Source organism: Schistocerca serialis, chromosome 8 (genome assembly GCF_023864345.2).
Source record: "Schistocerca serialis cubense isolate TAMUIC-IGC-003099 chromosome 8, iqSchSeri2.2, whole genome shotgun sequence".
Taxonomy (NCBI): Eukaryota; Metazoa; Arthropoda; class Insecta; order Orthoptera; family Acrididae; genus Schistocerca; species Schistocerca serialis.
In genome coordinates, this window is record NC_064645.1 from 187,197,094 (window position 1) to 187,223,461 (window position 26,368).

At 43.7% G+C, this 26,368-nt stretch overlaps 1 protein-coding gene and 1 non-coding gene across 2 annotated transcripts in view; both read right to left on the reverse strand.

The window, feature by feature from the left end:
* The window catches only part of LOC126416244 (zinc finger and SCAN domain-containing protein 22-like), a 768,818-nt gene that overhangs the window by 269,368 nt on the left and 473,082 nt on the right, over positions 1-26,368 (reverse strand). Inside the window, exon 4 of the mRNA XM_050083860.1 lies at positions 3,197-3,535. Within this exon, the coding sequence (XP_049939817.1) occupies positions 3,197-3,535 (339 nt within the window). The remainder of the gene's footprint in view (positions 1-3,196; positions 3,536-26,368) is intronic.
* On the reverse strand, positions 3,771-3,845 carry Trnal-caa (transfer RNA leucine (anticodon CAA)). Its single transcript has one exon. It is a non-coding gene; the product is annotated as a tRNA-Leu (tRNA).

Sequence of the window (26,368 nt, forward strand, 5' to 3'; positions counted from 1 at the left end):
ACGATTCCAGAGGAGACAAAGACAGATGCTTCCACGTTACAAGAAGAGCCTTAGCAGGAGGCTTTAATGACCGATAGCTGTTTCATCGTCGGTTGAGTGGTGCAATGTAGAATACAGCGAGAAGTGCAGTCTGTGCATTCAATGTGTTGAACTACCAGCAATGCTCCAAATGCAAGGGTTCCACACAAGGGTCGTGTGTACAGTCAGCGTATTTGGGTTTTTCTGTGTTGGCACGCTGAACATACGGTTGCTTCCCCTAAGCGAAAGCCATTTTGATCTCGTTAATTTTTACGATGTGAGCTTTATTGATTGTGTACGTGCAGAATGAAAAATTATTTCATCGTTATTACGCAGTGAGCGTGATTGATAGCGTATGTGCAATACTACAGAAAATTATTTTGTCATTATTAAGCAATGACTGATTTTTTATGCCCCTTTGTACAGAAAACTGCGATTGCGAAACTTTAATTGCGAAACTTGCGTGGCGCTGTTGAAGTGACTAAATAATAGCTATGCTTTGGTGAGCAATTGGTGACGAGATTAATATTTAGTTGAGTGTTAACCCAAGTAATCCCTAATTAGGCCAGAGAATTGTTTTCTAATTTTTGCTTGTTCAAATTGTTATTTGAGGAAGCCGTTTTTTCATTGGCCGTTTTGGTGTCTGTGGCTAAGGGACGTATATTGTGAACTACGGTTTTTGATGTCCTAACTTTGCGTACTGGGGCGAAGTCTTATTTAAATTTTGTTATATTGCGCTGAAGTGATTTGATGTCGTTATCCTCTTATTTCAAGCACTGCCTCCAAGAACTGTAATTCGACAGGAGATAAAGCTCAATTTTATTATTTGTTGTCAGTTGTCATTAACGATATCTTATGTTTGACAACTAGTTTACGAAATTGGGCCCACACTTGCAAAACCTCCAACCTCACTCCTTCCAAACTCAACATTACAGCGTGAAGTAGTGGTTGACTGTGAAACTCTCTTTTCTCCCTAGTGAAACATGGCTGTATTTAATGGGATACATGAACTGGAAGACAGCTGACGGTGGGATCGGAAAAACCTCATCAGTTACATCGACAATCTCTACGAGACGTGTGGTGTGCAGTTAGTGCAACTAATGGTTCAGTGTTTCCCCAGCAAACTAAATCGTCTGACACTTACGTGGTTAATATGTTGCAACTATTTTTCAGGGAACTAACAAGACCTACAGTTATTTTGTACAATATAATGCAGGAACAATGCGTCTGTGACAATGTTGCGAGATGTTTTTCATGATAAGAACTGTCCACTGTGAGGAGATTCTACTGACACGCCTCTCTAAGATGTTTTAATTGTCTCGAACTCCTTTCTGAAACCCATACGAAAAAACCCAAACTCCTCCCGAACAGGCCATGAAGATCCAACAGTACCGACCGGCCGCCGTGTCATCCTCACCCATAGGCGTCACTGGATGCGGACATGGAGGTGCATGTGGTCAGTACACCTCTCTCCCGGCCGTATGTCAGTTTCCGAGACCACAGCCGCTACTTCTCTGTCAATAGATGGCAGAGGGATAGAAAAACAATTAAAATCGCTCAAAAGAGGAAAGGCCGCAGGACCTGATGGGATACCAGTTCGATTTTACACAGAGTACGCGAAGGAACCTGCCCCCCTTCTTGCAGCGGTGTATCGTTGGTCTCTAGAAGAGCGTAGCGTTCCAACAGATTGGAAAAGGGCACAGGTCACCCCCGTTTTCAAGAAGGGACGTCGAACAGATGTGCAGATCTACAGACCTAGATATCTAACGTCGATCAGTTGTAGAATTTTGGAACACGTATTATGTTCGAGTGCAATGACTTTTCTGGATACTAGAAAATTTACTCTGTGGAAATCAGCATGGGTTCCGAAAAAGACGATCGTGTGAAACCCAGCTCGCGCTATTCGTCCACGAGACTCAGAGGGCCATAGACACGGGTTCGCAGGTAGATGCCGTGTTTCTTGACTTCCGCAAGGGGTTCGATACAGTTCCCCACAGTCGTTTAATGATCAAAGTAAGAGCATATGGACTATCAGATCAACTGTGTGATTGGATTGAAGCATGTCATTCTCAATGTTGGAAAATTGTACTGAAATGCAGGAGGATCTGCAACGAATTGACGCATGGTGCAGGGAAAGGCAATTGAATCTCAGTGTAGACAAGTGTAATTTACTGCGAATAGACAGAAAGAAAGATCCTTTATCATTTCGCTACAATATAGCAGGTCATCAACTGGAAGCAGTTAATTTCGTAAATTATCTGGGAGTGATTTAAAATGGAATGACCATATAAAATTAATCGTCCGTAAAGCAGATGCCAGATTGAGACTTATTGGAAGAATCCTAAGAAAATGCAGCCCGAAAACAAAGGAAGTAGGTTACACTACGCTTGTTCGCCCACTGCTTGAATACTGCTCAGCAGTGAGGGATCCGTACCAGATAGGGTTGATAGAAGAGATAAAGAAGATCCAACGGAGAGCAGCGCTCTTCGTTACAGGATCATTTGGAAATCGCAAAAGTGTTACAGAGATGACAGATAAACTCCAGTGGAAGACTCTGCAAGAGAGACGCTCAGTAGCTCGGCACGGGCTTTTGTTGAAGTTTCGAGAACATACTTTCACCGAGGAGTCAAGCAGTATATTGCTCCCTCCTACGTATATGTCGCGAAGAGACTATGAGGATAAAATCAGAGAGATTAGAGCCCACACAGAGGCATACCGACACGAACAATACGAGACTGGAATAGAAGGGAGAACCGATAGAGGTACTCAAGGTACCCTCCGCCACGCACCGTCAGGTGGCTTGCGGAGTATGGATGTAGATGTAGACGTAGAAGTTGCTCCTCAGTTTGCCTCACAAGGGCTGCGTGCACCACGCTTGCCAACAGCGGTCGGCAGACTGGATGGTCACCCATCCAAGTCCTAGCCCAGCCCGACAGCACTTTAACTTCGGTGATCTGACGGGAACCGGACTTACCACGGCGGCAAGGCCGTTGGCGAAGCCCATACTAACTTCGGTTAAAACCGATGCCGGTGTCCCAGAAACAGGCCAGTTGGCATGCAGTGATCGGAGCCAGAGTCACAAGCATTGGTTCCTGCGCAACGACGGGTCGTGTCTGAAATAAGCCGCCAGTGTCAGGACCATACCCTGAGCGTAGTGGAGGGCGTGCAGGGGGCGTACCTGTGTGCGTGCGCATGTGCCTCTTGAGCAGCGACGGCCGGTCGAAGGCCTTGCCGCAGACCTCGCAGGGCAGCAGCGTCCGCTCGCCGCGCGCCGGCCGCGCCGCCTTGGGCCCGGGCGCCGCCGCCGCCACGGCCGCCGCCGCCGCCGCCGCCGCCTCCAGCGCCAGCGACAGCGAGAGGTCGCCCGCCGTCGACGCCGCCGACGACGTGGACGATGACGACGACGACGACGTGGACGACTCCCCGGACACGGACTTGCGCTCGTCGGTGTCGCCGGCGCCAGGGCTATTAACGAGCACCCGCGACAGCAGCGACATCGACAGGTCCAGCGGCGAGTCTGCGAACATTGGCGCTGTTGTTAAGAACGGCTCAGTAGACCAAAGATACAACTGTTTCCCTGATAGCCATTTTGCTCATAGAATTTCCTATTGGCTGTCCGTTTCTCGTTATTTTTTGAAGGTGTAGTTAAGCTGTAGACTTGGTATATTAACAGAATGATAATTCCAGAATGAGATTTTCACTCTGCAGCGGAGTGTGCGCTTATATGAAACATCCTGGCAGATTAAAACTGTGTGCCGGACCGAGACTCGAACTCGGGACCTTTGCCTTTTGCGGGCAAGTGCTCTACCAACTGAGCTACCCAAGCACGACTCACGCCCCGTCCTCACAGCTTTACTTCTGCCAGTATCTCGTCTCCCACCTTCCTAACTTTACAGAAGCTATCCTGCGAAACTTGCAGGACTAGCAAAAAAAAATGGTTCAAATGGTTCAAATGGCTCTGAGCACTATGGGACTCAACTGCTGAGGTCAGTAGTCCCCTAGAACTTAGAACTAGTTAAACCTAACTAATCTAAGGACATCACACACATCCATGCCCGAGGCAGGATTCGAACCTGCGACCGTAGCGGTCTTGCGGTTCCAAACTGCAGCGCCTTTAACCGCACGGCCACTTCGGCCGGCACAGGACTAGCACTCCTGAAATAAAGGATATTGCGGAGATATTGCCCGCGAAATGCAAAGGTCCCGAGTTCGAGTCTCGGTCCGGCACACAGTTTTAATCTGCCAGGAAGTTTCATATCAGCGCAAACGCCGCTGTAGAGTGAAAATTTCATTCTAGAAGCAACCCCCAGGCTGTGGCTAAGCCATGTCTCCGCAATATCCTTTCTTCCAGGAGTGCTAGTTCTGCAAGGTTCGCAGGAGAGCTTCTGTGAAGTTTGGAAGGTAGGAGGCGAGGTACTAGCGGAATTAAAACTGTGAGGACGGGGCGTGATTCGTGCTTGGGTAGCTCAGTTGGTAGAGCACTTGTCCGCCAAAGGCAAAGGTCCCGAGTTCGAGCCTCGGTCCGGCACACAGTTTTAATCTGAGAGGAAGTTTCAAAATGATAATTGTCTCTGTTGATCCGTTGTGGACATGAGACAGCAGCCCGCCAAGTATTTAACGCTGAAATTCTCCAACAGCCATGCAGAAGAGATGTTATTTTATTTTATTTTTACTGCCAGTTTCAGGCCCCACATGCATCTCTCAAAAATAAACGATATCGACATACTGGGACAAACCTAAACCGTATAACAAGTGCTTTCTTAAAGGACTTGATCGCAGTCAGGTCTTCGAAGCAGGCACTTGGTATACGGTTTAGAATTCACGACATCCAGCAACATATGGCCTAGTACGCCAATACCATTTATTTTCGAGAGATGCATATGGGGCCTGAAGATAGCATAATGAAATGCCGAAACTGGCAGTAAAACAAAATAAAATAACATCTCAATAGCACGGCTCTTGTCGAATATCATTGTTAAATAAGAATCATAACAGTACTGTATCGAAACGTACATAAGAAGGTCGGTGGCAGTCGTGAACCACCTGACGATCCAGCCAAAAAGTTCTGTGTGCCTCTAGGTGGGGATGAAACATTTAGCCTTGGTTTTGGGTTGGTGAGGACGTGTAGTCTCTTGCATTATTACAGTGATAGTTTCCCGAGCATATAAAATGATCCAGAGAGAGTCAGAACCAGAAACAATGGTCCATGTGTAGCTTGTTCACATGTTACCTGTTACCAGCGTAAGCAACGGCTGTAGAGGGTGTCGTGGAACGGACGCTCATACCACACTAACGGCGTCGTAATGTATTCTCTGGACCTCTATCAACAAAACGCATCACGCAACCGCCTTCTTACCTGCACATCAGTATATCAGCTTCCCTCAATGAATTAAACCAAAAAACAAGAAATATTTAAAAGAGGGGACGAATCGTCCTTAAATCATAGCAACCGTGACAATCGGAATATCGAAACTTGTGAGGGGTTATCAGTTCAGAGAGCACGAACTCTGAAGAAAATTGCGTTCCAGAAACTAAACAGTAGCTCTTGCTAAACGTTTGTTCCAGAACAATAGAACTTTGTTAACTAGGAAATCAATTTAACATTGCGACAACAAAGGACTTTAGCTAAACACTTCATCTGGAGTGCGCTACTCCACTGAAACGAGAGATGAACAACAGGCAAAAAGAAGAAAGGGGAAAGAACGGAAAACATAGGCAGCAGCTACAACCGACACGAATGTAGTTTTGGAGGGCAGTCACACGGACGAATTGCACCTAGAGAGAAGTAAATGATGATGAGGGTGTCGTGGAACGGACGCTCATACCACACTAACGGCGTCGTAATGTATTCTCTGGACCTCTATCAACAAAACGCATCACGCAACCGCCTTCTTACCTGCACATCAGTATATCAGCTTCCCTCAATGAATTAAACCAAAAAACAAGAAATATTTAAAAGAGGGGACGAATCGTCCTTAAATCATAGCAACCGTGACAATCGGAATATCGAAACTTGTGAGGGGTTATCAGTTCAGAGAGCACGAACTCTGAAGAAAATTGCGTTCCAGAAACTAAACAGTAGCTCTTGCTAAACGTTTGTTCCAGAACAATAGAACTTTGTTAACTAGGAAATCAATTTAACATTGCGACAACAAAGGACTTTAGCTAAACACTTCATCTGGAGTGCGCTACTCCACTGAAACGAGAGATGAACAACAGGCAAAAAGAAGAAAGGGGAAAGAACGGAAAACATAGGCAGCAGCTACAACCGACACGAATGTAGTTTTGGAGGGCAGTCACACGGACGAATTGCACCTAGAGAGAAGTAAATGATGAAGTCCTGTAAGCAATATAGGGAGAAACTTGTTGCCCTGTGCTCTGGTTTTCGAATGGATAATGAACTTTTTAAAGGCAAAATTCTATCTACATGGTAATAATTCTTGGAAGTTGAGGGACACAAATTTTACCAAGGAATGAAAAGTGATAAGAGAGAACAGAAATAAATATTTGAAGCAGCACCAATATGATGATGACAATGTTCGAGACGTAGACTGACTAATCTTGAATCTTGAAAAATGTAAGTCATCGTGAAGATTTCGAATCTCCATTTCATGCAGTTCGAAATATCATGATCAGCGCCGATACGACTAATATAAGTTTGACATTCAGGAAATCTTTAATGGAGCGCCAGATTGTGCTTTATTAAGCTCAGTACCGGACGTATCGAGAATATGCAAATGAAGTCAGTATCAGTATTTAGGAATTCATTATGAATGAGATAAAATCATGGAAAAATAAAGTAACATCAAGCTTGCTTGGGAACATGAAACGGGAATGATACTATTCAGAAGATATGTACGTAAAAACAAAAAATGGCTCTGAGCACTATGGGACTTAACATCTGAGGTCATCAGTCCCCTAGAACTTAAAACTACTTAAATCTGACTAACCTAAGGACATCACACACATCCATGCCCGAGGCAGGATTCGAACCTGCGACCGTAGCAGTCGCGCGGTTCCGGACTGAAGCGCCTAGAATCGCTCGGTCACAGCGGCCGGCTGTACATGAATTATTATGTAAACAGTACAGTAGCTCTATTAGAATATTTGCGTTTGTCCTAACGTTAATACAAGCCGAGTTAATGATTCTGAAACGAACGAGTCGCTGCGTACTAAATAGCGATCGGTCATTAAGAACGATATTCTTTTTATGTTAATGACCACCATCATCAGAATCCGCAAGACATAATGAAGAAGAAAGCAGGTAAAGAGCTGTAATATCGTTTCAATAAACAACTACTTGGTGGAGATATTTACTCATGAAAAACATCCATTGTGAATCACAGAGTTGCAAAAATAAATTGGTTTCTGTGAAACTATAAATTTCCTTACGTAATTCTGTCCAAAGGTGAATATAGTCGAAAAAGACAACAAATTTAACTGTCATCAATACTAGGGTCTTAACCAATGTTCCGGATTTGTTACTGTGACTGACTGAATGTTCTGCTGCAACTTTTCATTAATTAGAGAATGATGGCCTCAATTTAAGCAACCAAAACAAGAGTACTTAAACGAAACCTCGAGGCCGAGACTTAAACCGCGCTTCATGAATAATAAACGTAATATTAAATCTGTAGACCACTTAGCATGAAATGCGCAGGCGGCACAGAACAAAGGTGAGCCGCTAAACAAACGCGTCGCGGCCCGCCTGCCACCATATTTCCATCAGCAGAATAATCCCTGATACATAATCACGAGTCAGATCTTCCGCGGGAGCATCTGGAACAAAGCTCGCTCCGTAAACATTTCACATTCACGCAGGCCATACCTTCTCTTCCTTCCCCACCGTAGCGGAACGCAATCGGGGTATAAGAAGAACGGGGCGACAGCACAGGGAGAAAAAAAGGGAAAAAAGGGGGGAATGTAAGGGCGGGAAGGAGAAAAGACAAGAAGTTGGCGTATCGCGGTAGCTCACAATGGCGGGCTGCACCACGGCGCTCTTTTGAAAAATTCCCGACGAGCGGTTGGAGTGGGCGGCGGGGGACAGTCCAGTGAGAGGCTGCTGATGGTGGTGGACAGTACAATAGGGCGGAGAATCTGCTCAAGTATTCAGGGCGACAGCGGCCGGAGGCGGAGAGGTGTCTGCGATGGCCGCTACCGGCATCGCGTCGTGGGGCCGGCGGTGAAGCGAGGGACGAAGTACGACTGATGGACAGCGCGTAACAAATCCGTTACCATTCCAGCAGGCCGGAAACCAGACTTCTGCGTCGACGTCCTCGTTGTTAACACGGCCTACCCCGCGACGGCACTTCGTGTTGCGTCGAAGGTAGGAGTCTACGGTTCGTCGCCATTGATACGTTCGTGCAGTGAGCGATCAATCCATCGCTCACGCACGTTGGTCAGCAGAGCTTGTTCCTAGCTGCTTACCTGTCCCCTGATGATCTTCCTGCAGTAGTTTGTGCATCTGAAAAGCGTTTCTCTTGTATTTATTTATTTTTACTTTTTTGTGACGGGTAGTGGTGGGCGACTGTTTGTTCGCTAAAGGAGCCCGTGATACCAATCGACAAGGCCCAGTATAATCTCGCAGGCAAGTGCCAGGTACTGACAAATAACTGAAATATAAAACTTCCTGGCAGATTACAACTGTTCAAAAAAATGGCTCTGAGCACTATGGAACTTAGCTGCTGTGGTCATCAGTTCCCTAGGACTTAGAACTACTTAAACCTAACTAACCTAAGGACATCACACACATCCATGCCTGAGGCAGGATTCGAACCTGCGACCGCAGCGGTCGCGCGGTTGCATACTGTAGCGCCTAGAACCGCTCGGCCACTCCGGCCGGCAGATTACAACTGTGTGTCGGACCGAGACTCGAACTCGGGACCTTTGCCTTTCGCGGGCAAGTGCTCTACCAAGTTTGGAAGGTAGGAGACGAGATACTGGCAGAAGTAAAGCTGTGAGGACAGGGCGTGAGTCGTGCTTGGATAGCTCAGTTGGTAGATCACTTGCCCGCTAAAGGCAAAGGTCCTGGGTTCGAGTCTCGGTCCGGCACACAGTTTCAATCTGCCAGGGAATTTCATATCAGCGCACGCTCCGCTGCAGAGTGAAAATCTCATTCTGGTAACATCCCCCAGGAGAGCTTCTGTAAAGTTTGGAAGGTAGGAGACGAGATACTGGCAAAGTAAAGCTGTGAGGACGGGGCATGAGTCGTGCTTGGGTAGCTCAGTTGGTAGAGCACTTGCCCGCGAAAGGCAAAGGTTCCGAGTTCCAGTCTCGGTCCGGCACACAGTTTTAATCTGCCAGGAAGTTTCATATCAGCGCACGCAAATGAAATATAATTTGTGGTCTTCATAGTGAATAATTCGTTCCTTCCAGATTCAAACCCAGCGAACTCCATAACATGTATTACAATATTTCAAGAACTGTTCTTTCTAATGGTACTTTTCATTATTTTGCTTCCATTCCTCACTGAACATTCAAGGGTGTTTCTCTTTTTTTCTTTCATTTTCTTGGGAAACTGGGCATTGTAAAACTGTGTGCCGGATCGAGACTCGAACTTGGGATCTCTGTCTTTCGCGGGCAACCACTCTACCAACGGAGCTAGCAAAGCGCGACTCACGACCTGTACTCACAGGTTTACTCCCGCCATCACCTCGTCTCCTACCTTCCTAACTCCACAGAAGTTCTGCTGCGATCCGTGCAAGATCAGCGCTCCTGGAAGAAAGGATACTGCGGAGATATGGCTGAGCCACAGCGTGGGGGATGGTTCCAGAATGAAATTTTCTCTCTGCAGCTTAGTGTGCGATGATATGAAACTTCCTGGCAGATTAAAACTGTGTTCCGGACCTAGACTCGAACTCGGGAGCTTTGCCTTTCGCAGGAAAGTACTCTACCGACTGAGCTGCCCAAGCCTAAAGCGACTTATTTTAGCTTTTAATCTTTCACTGTTTTGAGTGTCTTATTGTGATATACTCGTTCCATTAGAGTTCTGTGCTAATCATATTGAGATTATGTCTGCGAGCAGCTGAAAATAATATTCACTTTATATTTTGCCGTACGCGTTTCGTCCCAACCTGATGAAACATCTAGAGTACCTTGTAACGTATACAAATTTCCAACTACATCCAGTGCTTTTAACTTACTTATCCTGCCGTCAAATAAAGCTGTCATCAGTCCGAAGATTGTTTTGAACACCCAAGTGCTTTACTAGTCACGGTCTCGTTGCAGATGGTATGCCGTTGCCTTCTTCCGATTTTTTAACTGACTTACTCATCCAGATATAGGGGGACCTACAGTTTAACGTGGCTTCAGAGCCATTTTTCAGATCAACAAACATTTCCAGAGGAGAAAGGAGCGACAAGTAAGACATAAAATACTTGGATTGGCATGTTGTCGAACTCGAGACCTTAGGATTTGTAGTCTGGCACTTTAAAACATTTCTTCTTGTTTCTTTTATCAGGTTTCTTCTTGAAAGGCTCTTTGGGTGCGTTGCATGCGGTCTTTCAAATTCAGTGGAAGAGAACTTAAATCATTTAAAAAAAAATTATTTATTTATTACAGCGAGTGTCCAGTTCCCTGACGGAACACTTCCGTTCTGACGCGCCTTATTCTGCTGTGGTACTTGATTTGGTTTGATTTTCTCCGGTGGTCGATGCCGTCATGGACATCATTTCCAGGAAGCGTCGGCATTTTCATGTCTTTGGATGGTCTCGAGTAAAGACGTTCACTTGGAAGCTCCCTCCGTGCTCGATATAAACCTTAACGAAACGTATAGGCTAATCACAGGATGCATGAAGCCCACACCTCTGGAAAAGCACTACCGAGGTTCGGGTTTCAGAAGTCCCAAACCTCGTAGGGTAGCTCATGAACATAAATAGCAGTTCAAAAACACATCTGATGAGCGCAAACCACTTTACTGATGAAAAAGTCTAAAATCAAGATATCGCTTCCTCAATTTCACCTTCAATGAACCCCTGATAGGGTAGACTATTTTAGAACATGAACCGAGTGATATTGAATTAAACTTCATGTCATGGAAAATTCTAAACCGTAACATAACTAGTGTAGCCCTTGTAACAATCAAGCTGATAAAATGGAGCCCATTAGAACTCGATGACAATAACTGCGACTGTGGAGAAATACAAAACATGGAATGTCTTCTAACATGCCGAAATTGTCCTGCACGTTGCTCCCTAGCCGACCTCTCGCTAAACAAGCCTGAAGCTTTTGACTTGATCCGGTATTGGGTCGAAAAATTGACAGCTCCGGACACGATAAATTAAGTATGGGACTTGAATGCTGTAAACATTTCTGGTCCTGGAGTGTTAGATATATTTGACAAAATGGCTCTAAGCACTATGGGACTTAACATCGGAAGTCATCAGTCCCCTAGAACTCAGAACTACTTAAACCTAACTAACCTAAGGACATCACACACATCCATGCCCGAGGCAGGATTCGAACCTGCGACCGTAGCAGCAGCGCGGTGGCGGACTGAAGCGCCTAGAACCGCTCGGCCACACCGGCAGGCGATATATTTGACATATAGGAAGTTAAAAATTGATTCGGCAGACAAGATACTGAATGAACATTTAGCAGAAGGAACATGTTAGGAAAGAACATCGAACATCCTTACCCGTAAAAGAGGCAGGTGGATAGAACTAACGTTGCGGCGTGCACTACTGCCTTAACACTGGAAGAAATACTAGAAGGGAAAAGGTGTGGGGTCCAAGAAAGGGTAGAATACGCGAAAAGCCATTACAAAGTATAGTGGGTGTAAGGAGGAAAACACCCACCCTAGATGGATGGAGATATAATGGGAGGGAGACATTAAAACAGATGAAGTACTGGTAAAAAATGAACAGTATCTGAAGTAAAATTAGTTTTTTGTACTTTTCTATTCAAATGCGTTGGTTTAATTGAATTAAGGTAATGTGAATAAAGATGACCTGCCTGTATAGATTAAATGTGCGACACGCTAGCTTGAGAGACACGAATGTGTGTGACCCTTATCGGCTCAACACGACGGCTTAACGACCATCGGCGTCGTATACCGACCTAAGTGAGTGTGGTTCTTAGGCAGCTATTTCAAATTAATTTAGACGAATCCTGAGATAATCCCCAATCATCACTTCTGAAAATACGACACACAGTGGTTTAAAAGACGACAACACACAGACCAAAATTTACACGATTTATAGACAGATGGCACACACCGTTTCCCTCCCGGCTGGGCAAGAGAAAGGACATCCGACCACAAATTTAAAACGAAACAAATCTTCCAAGTCATGAAAACAGCGGACCCGGCACCACAGGAGGAAGTAAAGGGTACAGAGAGGATAAGAATAACGTAAATGAAATGAAAAACGGAATTACTAATAATTTTAGTTTTAAGGGGGGTAGGATGTCAAACGGGCCGACTTGGAGCGGGAGAGTCACCACAGTACATTTTAATTTCTACTGTCTATACTTGTACAAATAAATTCATAAAACTTTGTCACCATGACCAGGAAGGATTGAGGACTCAAACTCATCGCAGTGGAAGTTCAAAAACGTAGCAAAATACCTTTTTCTACATGTGAAATTTATCATTTTTTCACTTATTGCTGGCTCCATTTGTTGCTATAGGTACACTTTTCTTCCTCAGTAAGAGAGATTCTTCGATGAATTTTTCATATCATACAAACAGTAGTTGCAGGTGTATGAAACTCTAGAATTTTCCGAATCTATTAAAAAACTGTGGAAAAAATTTAGGTAATTAACTATAAAACTTGAATTTTTTATAAACATGAAGTTTAAAATGTAACAGTTCATTCATTTTTTCATAAATTAAATAACTTCTAGAGTTTCAAACATCTGTAACTATGGTTTGCATGCTGTGCAAAAGTCATCGAAGAATCTCTCTTACTTAGGAAGAAAAGTATACCTATAGCAACAAATAGAGCCAGTAGTAAGTGAAAAAATGATGAAATTTCACATGTAAAAAAAATTGTGTTTTGTTACGTTTTTGAGCTTCCACTGCTATGAGTATGAATCCTGAATCCTTCCTGGTCATGCTGTTAAAGTTTTATGAATTTATTTGTAAAAGTATAGAGAGTGGAAATTAAAATGTCCTGTGGTGCCTCTCCTGCTCCAAGTCGGCCCGTTTGACGTCCTACCCCCCTTAATTCAGTTTATGCATACATCGCTTCTACACGTGTACTCTACAAGACACTCAACAGTATGTTGCGGAGAGTACTAGTGGCACAACCGTCATTACCCTACCGACATTTTCCGCGTTTCACGAAGCTAAAAATATACACGGTCGCGAATCCTTATTGGTATCGACTGAGATTACTCAGAACGCCATGGAGGAGAGTGCGACAGAAACTCGAGCCCGGTCCAGGCCGGCGCTGCCCCGCGTTTGGCATCCGCGATCGTTAGGCAGCCTCTGCCGCTGCCTTTGTGGCGGCCGCGCCGGCCGCTCTGCCTATGACGGATGCCGGAATGCAGACGCCCGCAACGTTGTTGGCACTGCCGGAGGAATGCCAGGCACTCCCGAGGACCGGCCCGATCCTTACCAGGAGCGCCCGCTCCCACGGGGCGCTCGGGTTGTCCCAAAACGTCGCCACCAGCCACTGTGGGAAGGCCCTCCGCGCTGCTATTTTGTCCTGCACTTCCACTCCTTCCCACGCTTTCTGTCCTACGACTAACTATACGTGTAATTTGTAACCCAGTTTCTTGAAGGTACGTTTGCCTCAACACTGAAAATACTTCTCTGCAAACTAGGTCGCCAATACAGGCTGTTGAGGTCGCAACCGACTCAGAGATCGCCGGTTCGACTCCTTCTGATGGAAGACATACAGTTACTTAACGCTAATACTATGAACCGATATGAAATAAATACTGTTAGTTCTTCTCCTTCTGCTCCGTCTACACTTCCTGTATTAGGCCAGTTGTGGCTTGTAACTGTTCCCATGTTTTTCTCGGTCTGGCAGGATCTTTCTGTTTTTGGTTTAATGTTCTTTACCTGAGGTAATATTGACCCTACGACTTATGTTAGAAAATAGATTAAGGCAGGCAACCCTACGTTTCTAGCATTTGTAGACTTAGAGAAAGGTTGAAATGGCTCTCAGCAATATGCGACTTAACTTCTCAGGTCATCAGTCGCCTAGAACGTAGAACTAATTAAACCTAACTAACCTAAGGACATCACACACAGCCATGCCTGAGGCAGGATTCGAACCTGCGACCATAGCGGTCTCTCGGTTCCAGACTGTAGCGCCTAGAAGACTTAGAGAAAGCTTTTGACAATGTTGACTGGAATACTCTCTTTCAAATTCTGAAGGTGGCTGGGGTAAAATACAGGGACCGAAAGGCTATTTACAATTTGTACAGAAAGAAGATGGCAGTTATAAGAGTCGAGGGGCATGAAAGGGAAGCAGTGGTTGGGAAGGAAGTGAGACAGGTTTGTAGCCTCTCCGCGAAGTTATTCAATCTGTATATAGAGCAAGCAATAAAGGGAACAAAGGAAAAATTCGGAGTAGGTATTAAAATCCATGGAGAAGAAATAAAAACTTCGAGGTTCGCTGATGACTTTGTAATTCTGTCAGAGACAGCAAAGGACTTGGAAGAGCAGTTGAACGGAATGGACAGTGTCTTGAAAGGAGGATATAAGATGAACATCAACAAAAGCAAAACGAGGATAATAGAATGTAGTCGAATTAAGGAGGGTGATGCTCAGGGTATTCGATTAGGAAATGAAACACTTGAAGTAGTAAACTAGTTTTGCTATTTGGGGGGCAAAATAACTGATGATGGTCGAAGTAGAGAGGATATAAAATGTAGGCTGGCAATGGCAAGGAAAGCGTTTCTGAAGGAGAGAAATTTGAAAACATCGAGTATAGATTTAAGTGTCAGGACGTCGTTTCTGAAAGTATTTGTATGGAGTGTAGCCATGTATGGAAGTGAAACATGGACGATAAATAGTTTTGACAAGAAGAAAACAGAAGCTTTCGAAATGTGGTGCTACAGACGTATGCTGAAGATTAGATGGGTAGATCACATAACTAATGACGAGGTACTGAACAGAACTGGGGAGAAGGGGAGTTTGTGGCACAACTTGACTGGAAAAAGGGATCGGTTGGTAGGACGTGTTCTGAGGCATCAAGGGATCACCAGTTTAGTATTGGAGGGCAGCGTGGAGGGAAAAAATCGTAGAGGGAGACCAAGAGATGAATACACTAAGCAGATTCAGAAGGATGTAGGTTGTAGTTGGTTCTGGGAGATGAAGAAGCTTGCACAGGATAGGGTAGCATGGAGAGCTGCATCAAACCAGTCTCAGGACTGAAGACCGCAACAACAACAACAACCTGAGGTGACAATCCCTTTGAATGTGTTCTTTGTACCATTCCAGTTGTTTTTCTTTTTATCCAGTTCGCAATCACAATTTCCAGCTCCTTTCGAATATCACAATTTCCTATTTTATCTATTCTTTTTCATCCTTTTAATGCTCTACGAAATCTCATTTCCGTTCCTTGTATTTGCTTTTCTTGTCTTTCATTCAATACCTACAGTTCATTACCACATAGCAGGTGTAGCAAAGCGATTATTTTACAGAATTACAGTCGTGTTTTTTCCCGTTCTTTTATTCTTTGAAGTTTTGTTAGTTGTCTTACAGGTATTTTCTAATCAATTTAACTTAACCTGATACCTTCTTCGTATTCACACGATATCTTACGTCCAAGATATTTTTCCTGTTTAATTTTTTTTTTCACTAACTACTATCGCAGTTTTCATTGTATGTTTTCCACGATATGTTCCACTTTTTCCATAATATATGCAATATATATTTTCTTTAGTCCATATACTCCTTCTTGTAAATCATTTTCGCTTTGAAAAATCAATGTAAAATCATCAGCGCACTGTAGTGATTTTAGCTTTACCAAATCGATCAGTTCTCCCCCGGTGTTTATCCCACAGTTTCATCTGCGAACTCCATCATCAGTGTAAATATTGAACATGGTAGGGAATAAACTACAGCCTTGTCTCACCCTTTTATTTATTTGTATCGGTTCCGTACACATGCCTGCTATATTTATCATTGCTGATGTTTCTTTACACATGTTTGACAACTGGTACAAGCTGTAAGAGGTGAACTCACCGCTCCGTTATTCTCCATAATTTTTCTTTAACCACATTCTAAGAGCCTTCTAAAATCTATAAAATCATTCTGTACCTCTTTGTTAACCTCTCTTTGCTTCTCAGTAAGCTGTCGTAAAAGGAAAACTGCATCAGTCGTTCAGCGTCTCTTCCTAAATCCGACCAGTTCTTCCACTAGTGAACTGTGTTGTTTTGTCTTCTGTAGAAAATACAGTTTATATGATGTTTAAGTAAGCCTATCCTCCTGTATCTTTTATTCCTACTTTCTTATATACATGTAGGACTTTTGCTTTCTTTCATTTTTTGGTAGATCTTTTTGCTTCCAGCACATGTTAAACGCTTGTAACAATTTTAGGTGTGTAATGATGCTTAATATTTAATCAACTGTGAATTAATTCCACTTCTTGCTGTCTAATTTTTTGCGAATTTCACAGAAGCTTTGAGTTTTTTCATTGTTTGCCACCTAGGCCTTTTACTTCTACCCCTGTATCTTTTCCTTTCTTCTCTTCCATGTTAGCGTCGTAGTATTGTAGTATTTAATTCACTGTTCTTTCACAATATCGTTCAAATGAATTATATCCTTCTGCTAATTACAGATTATGTTTGAAGTACATTATAGTCATGGACATACGGTTTTTGCCACTTCGGGTCGTCACGTCTGCCAGATGATGACACTCTGTCGGAATTAGTCACAGCAGATTAAAAGTGTTATTGAATAGTCTACTTTGCTCGTTTTTAAACAGAACAGCTCTCATACTAGTACTAGTATTACATGCCCTGATGAAGGTCGTTGCATTAGTGGCCGAGACAGTGCGTAAATCACGTTTCTAAATGACACCGTCTGCAACCCAGACGATTTTCATTGAATTTGACAACTGCCGCGATAGCCTATGAACGTGCATCAAGTCAGCACCAGTTCTGTCATTAGCCTTACAACAAAGTGAAAGCTGCCTTTAATACTTCCCCCTGAAATGGGGAAATGAAAATATTTTAATTTTGTTTCCGTGTCACAATGTCCTAGAAAGAAAATAACGCCCTGGCGCGTGTATGTGTGTTGCTAATGGGTGTGTTCGGCTGTATATTCTTTTAAGACACGGGACTCGAATAGGGGAGGACGGTGGTTCAGACCTACGTCCGAAAATCTAGATTTCCTTGAACCACTTAAGGTAAATTCCAAGATGATCCCTTTGACCAGGTACGCCCGAGTTTCTTCCCTGTCCTTGTGCAAGCCGAGCTTGTGTTCCGCTTGTTAAAATGTTCAGTCCAGTCTTCAGTCCTCTTTATAGTATCCTCCAGTAACATCGTCGACGCAGAATCAATAAAGCGCCTACGAAAATTCAGATTGCAAGACAATACGAGCTCCACGTCTGAACGTTGCTATCAGGCAGAAAAGAACGTACAAGGGAGCGCGTGGCACTCATTTTGCGGAGACCAGCGGACAACAGTATTTACGAGCCAAGCGAACTCGTTTACGGACCAGCAGGATATTATAACGCACCACCCGTTGCTAGGAGACGGAGCAACATCCAGTTTGTGTCACAGCTTAATGCTACCTGCGTCCCAGCTGCGAAATTACAGGTCCACCGGCAAAACCCTCCGCGGTAACGGCAGTTCGGCCAATTTACAGGGAGCGATTTAGGCGAACACTTCTCAGAGGGCCCGGCATTGTAATGTAGACTAATGCACAGCAGCCGCCGTAAAGAAAAACAGACGCAGACATCCGAGTCACGGTTTTTCGCTTAACTGAAATGAACTTCGCTCTCAAACCGTGTCTGAATAGCACCACACTCTTGCTGATTTCTTTTATTTCTAATTTACAGCAGCTGGCTTCGTTGGAGGGAAGAAGCCGGTATGTTGTGTTTGCGTAGTTAGGCGGTACATGTGCCTGCTACTCGCCAGTGTAAATGGAAGGAGCCCGCTCTAATGATTGTTAATGGTGCGACATGGAATCTGAAGCCATGGGGCATAACCCCAGCTGTTCAGAATGGGCCTAACAGTAAGATTAAACATCCTCCTAGAGTTTCTCACTATCAGAACTGTGTTGCACAGCTTCACAGTACCCATATAATTATTTAGCCACCATGGGCTGTTTATTGAATTCAATCTTTGTTATACTAGTAGCTTCAGTCGCATGACCATTACGACGCTAACATAAACTGATTACATGAATTAATGATCTCTTACAAATTTTCGCCTGTGTGACAACGTTGTGATGTTTCTTCTTCTTCGTCTTCTTCTTCTTCTTCTTCTTCTTCTTCTTCTCCATTGCAATTATTAGGCAGTTGCCTGTTACCACGCTGATTTCTTCCTTGGCCTTCTCAGTCTTTTGTGACCTAACGGATGATAATTTCTGACTTCTTAAGGAAGTCTGCCACCGCCCATACTGTGAAGACGTTCACTCCATTCTTTTCCGTGTCTACACTTTTGTTTCTTTCTTTGTTGTTGTTGTTGTGGTCTTCAGTCCTGAGACTGGTTTGATGCAGCTCTCCATGCTACTCTATCCTGTGCAAGCTTCTTTATCTCCCAGTACCTACTGCAACCTACATCCTTCTGAATCTGCTTAGTGTATTCATCTCTTGGTCTCCCTCTACGATTTTTACCCTCCACGCTGCCCTCCAATACTAAATTGGTGATCCCTTGATGCCTCAGAACATGTCCTACCAACCGACCCCTTCTTCTGGTCAAGTTGTGCCACAAACTTCTCTTCTCCCCAATCCTATTCAATACTTCCTCATTAGTTATGTGATCTACCCATCTAATCTTCAGCATTCTTCTGTAGCACCACATTTCGAAAGCTTCTATTCTCTTCTTGTCCAAACTATTTATCGTCCATGTTTCACTTCCATACATGGCTACACTCCATACGAATACTTTCAGAAATGACTTCCTGACACTTAAATCAAACTGGATGTTAACAAATTTCTCTTCTTCAGAAACGCTTTCCTTGCCATTGCCAGCCTACATTTTATATCCTCTCTACTTCGACCATCATCAGTTATTTTGCTCCCCAAATAGCAAAACTCCTTTACTACTTTAAGTGCCTCATTTCCTAATCTAATTCCCTCAGCATCACCCGACTTAATTCGACTACATTCCATTATCCTCGTTTTGCTTTTGTTGATGTTCATCTTATATCCTCCTTTTAAGACACTGTCCGTTCCATTCAACTGCTCTTCCAAGTCCTTTGCTGTTTCTGACAGAATTACAATGTCATCGGCGAACCTCAAAGTTTTTATTTCTCCTCCATGAATTTTAATACCTACTCTGAATTTTTCTTTTGTTTCCTTTACTGCTTGCTCAATATACAGATTGAACAACATCGGGGAGAGGCTACAACCCTGTCTTACTACTACCTTCCCAACCACTGCTTCCCTTTCATGCCCCTCGACTCTTATAACTGCCATCTGGTTTCTGTACAAATTGTAAATAGCCTTTCGCTCCCTGTATTTTACCCCTGCCACCTTTAGAATTTGAAAGAGAGTATTCCAGTCAACATTGTCAAAAGCTTTCTCTAAGTCTACAAATGCTAGAAACGTAGGTTTGCCTTTCCTTAATCTTTCTTCTAAGATAAGTCGTAAGGTCAGTATTGCCTCACGTGTTCCAGTGTTTCTACGGAATCCAAACTGATCTTCCCCGAGGTTGGCTTCTACTAGTTTTTCCATTCGTTTGTAAAGAATTCGTGTTAGTATTTTGCAGCTGTGACTTATTAAACTGATAGTTCGGTAATTTTCACATCTGTCAACACCTGCTTTCTTTGGGATTGGAATTATTATATTCTTCTTGAAGTCTGAGGGTATTTCGCCTGTTTCATACATCTTGCTCACCAGATGGTAGAGTTTTGTCAGGACTGGCTCTCCCACGGCCGTCAGTAGTTCCAATGGAATATTGTCTACTCCGGGGGCCTTGTTTCGACTCAGGTCTTTCAGTGCTCTGTCAAACTCTTCACGCAGTATCATATCTCCCATTTTATCTTCATCTACATGCTCTTCCATTTCCATAATATTGTCCTCAAGTACATCGCCCTTGTATAGACCCTCTATATACTCCTTCCACCTTTCTGCTTTCCCTTCTTTGCTTAGAACTGGGTTTCCAACTGAGCTCTTGATATTCATATAAGTCGTTCTCTTATCTCCAAAGGTCTCTTTAATTTTCCTGTAGGCGGTATCTATCTTACCCCTAGTGAGATAGGCCTCTACATCCTTACATTTGTCCTCTTTTTCTTTCTTTATATATGTTTAATTCTTTCCTAAAATCACCGTTTCTTAATGTGTCTTCGTTGGTACAGCCTTTCACAGCCCTATGAATTCTCATTTCAGCTGCCTGGACCTTACCTTCTTGTAGTTTGTCAATGACCCATGACTCACTTCCGTAAAGTAATTTTGGGGTGGCCACTATTTATAAAACTTCATTCGGGTCATTTTTTCTTACATCCGCACCAGTGTTTCGAACCATTCCGTTCATCATACATTGTAGAACATGGAGCTACGCAGCAGACAACCCCCATGGGTTCACATACTGTCTCAACGACATCGTCAGTTGCGATTGCAGTGACGAGGGGCCGTTGGGGTTCGACCGTCGATCAATGCAAACGTGTCAGCTCTTCCGGCTGATCACATTTTTGGTGGACTAGGTCGATGGTCGTCTCCACAAACGCCATCGTCGCGGTGAATGGCGGCTCGATAGATGCAGCGCAACCACGGACGCAGGCTGGTGGGAACAGTATTACGCTGTGAGAGACATTCTCCTTCGCTCGCATGGGACCTGTGGTAGTAATCGAAGACACGCTGACAGTTGCGAACCACCTGCATCTCTTCATGCTTCTTTTCTTCTCCAATAGCATTTTTAGCAGTAAAATTGTCCAAATCTCAGAGCCCGAACCGTGCTACAGTGGTTTAAGTAGCCTTGTAGTGAACTTACGTTCATGTCTCGCCGACCAAATTCACCTGATGTGAACCTGTGGAACTCATTTGGGTCGTCATCGGGTGCCATCATCGCGTACGCAGACCAGCAGCCCGTTACTTACGCGAATTACGTCCGTGCATAGACATCTAATGTCACATACCTCCAATGAGCCAACGAACCTCCAACGAACTGTCGGATCCCTGATACGCAGAATCATTGATGTTTTCCTTCCAAAGACAGACAAACAAGCTATTAAGCAGGTGGTCATTATGTTGTGCCTCCTCAGTGTAAATGATATTCAAAACATTTAGTGATCGTGTCTCATATTGCAGAATGCATTCAAGTATAATTCTTAATCAATTAATAATTTGTTCACTCAGATAACACAACAATACTGCTTTATGCAATTACCGTGTCTCATATTGCAGAATGCATTCAAGTATAATTCTGAATCAATTAATAATTAGTTCACTCAGATAACACATCAATACTCCTTTAGGCAATTACAGTGTCACAAGTTTGGAGATTACTGAGAGTGACAGCTATCTGAATCGGGAAACATTCGACACAAAGTGTTCCGAATGGTGCCAAGGTTTAAGGATCAATACTTGTGGGCCGGCGACCAACTTAATTCGCCCTTACAACAGCTGGTGTAATGGGGTCTCATTACTTATTAATCTACGTACGTGACCTATTACTAATAGTATCTGTACACATGTAGCCTGAGGTACTGCCTCACAATGCTATAGGCAAAAAAGTTTGACGACCTCTGTTATAGACGGTTCACCACATCCTGTTTCTTGGGGACTCTAGCAAGACACTGACTGCATAAGCAAATGGGGTGATCGAAGCAAGGTAACGCCCGATAAGTGTGCAACACACTTAACACACACACACACAAAAATGGCTCTGAGCACTATGGGACTTAACTTCTGAGGTCATCAGTCCCCTATAACTTAGAACTACTTAAACCTAACTAACCTAAGGACATCACACACATCCATACCCAAGGCAGGATTCGAACCTGCGACCGTAGCGGTCACGCGTCTCCAGACTGTAGCGCCTAGAACCGCTCGGCCACTCCGGCCGGCCCTAACACAAAGGTAACACGTTTACGATCGTAACTGACGAAAGCTACAAGGAAAACTACAATGGTCTAAGCTTACTTGTGGTGGCCTACGGTAGTTTTACAAGTCTACTGTAGGGATATTTAAGCCCTCACTGTGCACTCCAAACTCAAAACTGCAACGTGACGCGATAAACAGGCGTACCAGGCACTACACAACACATTTGCCCATCTTTTCATTGGATTTTCACCGCGGTTTTAATTTCACGACCGATCGGTGGTTGAACAGAAATAGCCGTCGTAGACAGAGCTGTGACAACATTGCTGCGTTGCTTGTAACGCCGGAAATGCATATTCTCCTATTTCCATCTATTGTGCTATAAATTTTTCCTTATTTTGTTACCTGACGATATGAAATTTCTGTGTCTTTATATATTGTAATTGTTTTACTATGTGTAAATATACATTTATGCATTTATGTCGATATGTAATTGGTTTGTTTTGTAAATATTATTTGTATTTTTACGTTAGGTCTTGCGTAGGGAAAACTATGCTATCGAACGATTACATCGATAGGTCGTGTGAAGAACCAAAGTGTTTAGGATCTTTGGTAGTGTTAACTCTGCCGCATGGAGCGCGGGCAGGGAGATTGTGGCTGGAGTAGGGCGGTGGAGCAGGTGTGTTGTGTGACGCTCCCGCGAGTTGCCGCGCTTTCGGTGTTTGGCAGCATGTTAATTGCGCTCGACTTGCTATGGTAATTTCTGACACGGTGTCACGGACGGGAAGCATTAGCTGGCGCACATCAAGAGCCCGTTTCGCCTGGTGGCCGTGTCGAGAAGAAGGCGCGCCAACATCCAGCTTCTGCAAGAGCGACGGCCGACAATGAGTGACTGTCGCTACCTCCTCGACCGACGACTTCAAACCTTCAATCAACCAACAAGCAAGACTGGAAGCACGTAAAGTTTTAGAACTACATGGCAGACCTCAGCTTTTCAAACCATTAAATTTTTCTCACTAAATTGCAGGAACGTTGCATGAACTTTTGTTGCTCATTGTCCCAATTGCATTACCAAGCAGGGTCCCTTCCTTTTCCGGAATGAACCCGAGTGTCATTGAAATTCAAACGCCAGCATTAAAGTAATATTATTCCATTTCACTGCTTTAATTTCAAAGTTCAGTTAAAGTATTCACAGCTGGCTACAATATTTAGTTTACACAAGCACAAATTAAGAGTGTGAGTTTTCTTACCATATTTTAGCTTACCTGTGACTGCAGCTCAGCTTGGTACGTACTAAATTTTACTTTTGTTAATCAGAATAATTTAATTCAAGTTCAAAGTTAAATCTCTTATTTCTAAATTGCGTAGATTCAAGTAGCTTTTGAAATGATTGTTGAGGTAGCCCAAGACTAATCTTAATTTACTGAATTTCGTAGTGCTTCAGAAACAAAGCTCACTATTAATTTCAGTCACAACATTAACTTTCAAAATTCCGGTTTTATTAATTCTGTTGCTAAATTAAGTCAGAGTGTAGCGAAATTTATTACTTCTGACAAACATTCAGTTTTCACACAACACGTGTCAACCTTCAGTTGCCACGCTTTTAGTGCTAAATGTATGTACATTAATCTTTCATTTTCAGTTATTACAGTAGTTGTCCATGGGACTGGCGACCGCAATTTTCCCCAAATCTCAAGTATCTAATTAATGCCAATTAACTGTTAATGTGACGGCCCCGCACATTTACTTTCTTTATTAATTTTACCCTTTTCTCAAAATTAATTTCCACCAATTTCATTTGCATTTTTCCTTTCATTTAGATGTAACCCTTTCCTCCCTCTTTACCGACAGATTAACTTCGGTGACGATTGCTTTTCCCAAATTTCCATTAGGTACACGCGGTTTAATATTTCACTGGCATTAAGGTCGATAAGTGAGGGGGAGGTTACATGCTATAGAGACGTATACGAAATCGCGTCTGAGAAAGACACGGAAAGTGGGGGCGACAAGACACCTGTCAGGGCTCCTTCGCTGACTCCGCCACAGCAGCAGCCTGTGTGTCTGGCGGCCTGCTTTCAGCAGGTGCCATTGGTTGGCCGGAGCGTGTGAACGCTGCGGGCCGCGCCCAGACGTGGGACCCCCGCTCCGGAATGCGGTGCGTGGGATGCCGCGATCGCCGAACCGATACACACGTAGCCGGCCAGCCGACCCGTCCCGTCCGAGTTACGCGTGTGACGGCTGCGGGCGTCAACCCGCTCACCGTGCACGTTTGCCGGCTGGTCCTCCATATGACGCCTACGGCCGCCAGAACGTCTGGGAACCCTGCTGCGACCGTGGCAGCTTGTCTGCCGTGCCTCTATCTCGCGGATAGTGTGTATCCGTACTGTCGTATCACTTCTCGTTAAGAAAACGGTACCTAACTTAAACCTCGGAACTGCTACAGCTAGGGCAGCTGAAAATACCGTTCAAAAAATTACATCTTTCCATAACGGCCACGGACCATATGTTGGCATAAATTCTGTCGTTTTTGTCACTCATTACTTTCCATCAAAACGACTTCATCGCTTTACATCGCTAAATTATGAGGCCTCCACGTGTGGAGTTATCAGCGTTGCCTTGAGGTTCACAGAGCAGCCGAGCCATTCATGTGATTCAGAAATAAACCCGTAACCACTGCCCCCCCCCCCCCCCCCCGCCCCCTTCGCCGCATACCTGATTCGTTACACTGTCTAACTCACATAAATAAACCAGCTCCGTTTTAACGAATGCATTTCTATATTTACGACGTCGTATCACCAAAACGATTAGTTCACAGCCCCTGTGGGGTAAAATATAATTCCCTGAGGGGTAAGAAAAGGGTTAAATTGTCTTTTGGTCACAGAAGTAAATTATTTTTAACAGTTCATGTCTATAATCACTACTTACGTTACCATAATTACATTTTTTTTACATACTATCATTAACATGATACACAATAGTTTGTAAACCGAGTATATGAACATCTTCCTCAGCTAATCCACCCTCTACACACATATCCGTACCTTCTGCCATGCCCCTTGGTAGTATAATTCTAACATATAGAGGGTGATCAAAAAGTCAGTATAAGTTTGAAAACTGAATAAATCACGGAATAATGTAGATAGAGAGGTACAAATCGACACACATACTTGAAATGACATGGGGTTTTATTAGAACCAAAAAAATACAAACGTTCAAAAAATGCCCGACAGATGGCGCTTCATCTGATCAGAATAGCAATAATTAGCATAACAAAGTAAGACAAATCAAAGATGATGTTCTTTACAAGAAATGCTCAATATCTCCACCATCATTCCTCAACAATAGCTGTAGTCGAGGAATAATGTTGTAAACAGCACTGTAAAGCATGTCCGGAGTTATGGTGCGGCATTGGCGTCGGATGTTGTCTTTCAGCATCCCTAGAGATGTCGGTCGATCACGATACATTTGCGACCCCAAAGCCAATAATCACACGAACTGAGGTCTGAGGACCTGGGAGGACAAGCATGACGAAAGAGGCGGCTGAACACACGTTCATCACCAAACGACGCCCGCAAGAGATCTTTCACGCGTCTAGCAATACTTTTTTTTTTTTTGTTCTAATAAAACCCCAAGTCATTCCAAGCACGTGTGTCAATTTTAACCTCTCTACCTACGTTATTCCGTGGTTTATTAAGTTTTCAAATTTATACTGACTTTTTGATCACCCGGTACATCGACATGCTTAAATATCTCGTGAAAATGCCTTACCCGAATTGTGGGTAGTTCCTATGATAGACAACAAATAACTCTATTATTCGCTTCCCAGCAATCTATGCAATTAAATAATAAAGTATGCTAATGAAAATTAGGAAATACATTTGTCTAAGTTATATGTTTAATTGTTTAACGTTGCAAGACCAGAGGATAACGTAAGTCCGAGAGAAGTCAATGCAAATGTGAACTGCTGGTACATTAATAAGCAGTGTAACTGCCAGAATGTCGAATGGCTGCGTACAAACGTGCACACATTGTGTTGTAAGGGTATCGAATGTCAGTTCATGAGATGGAGTTCCATGCCTGTTGCAATAGGTCGGTCATTATAGGGACGGTTAATGCTGGTTCTCGATGATGTTGGAGTTGTACGATGATGTCTCATATGAACTCGATTGAAAGCAGACCTGCTGATCGATGACGGATTACCCACGAGAGTGCTCCTGCTGTCATACGAAATTGCATCCCAGATC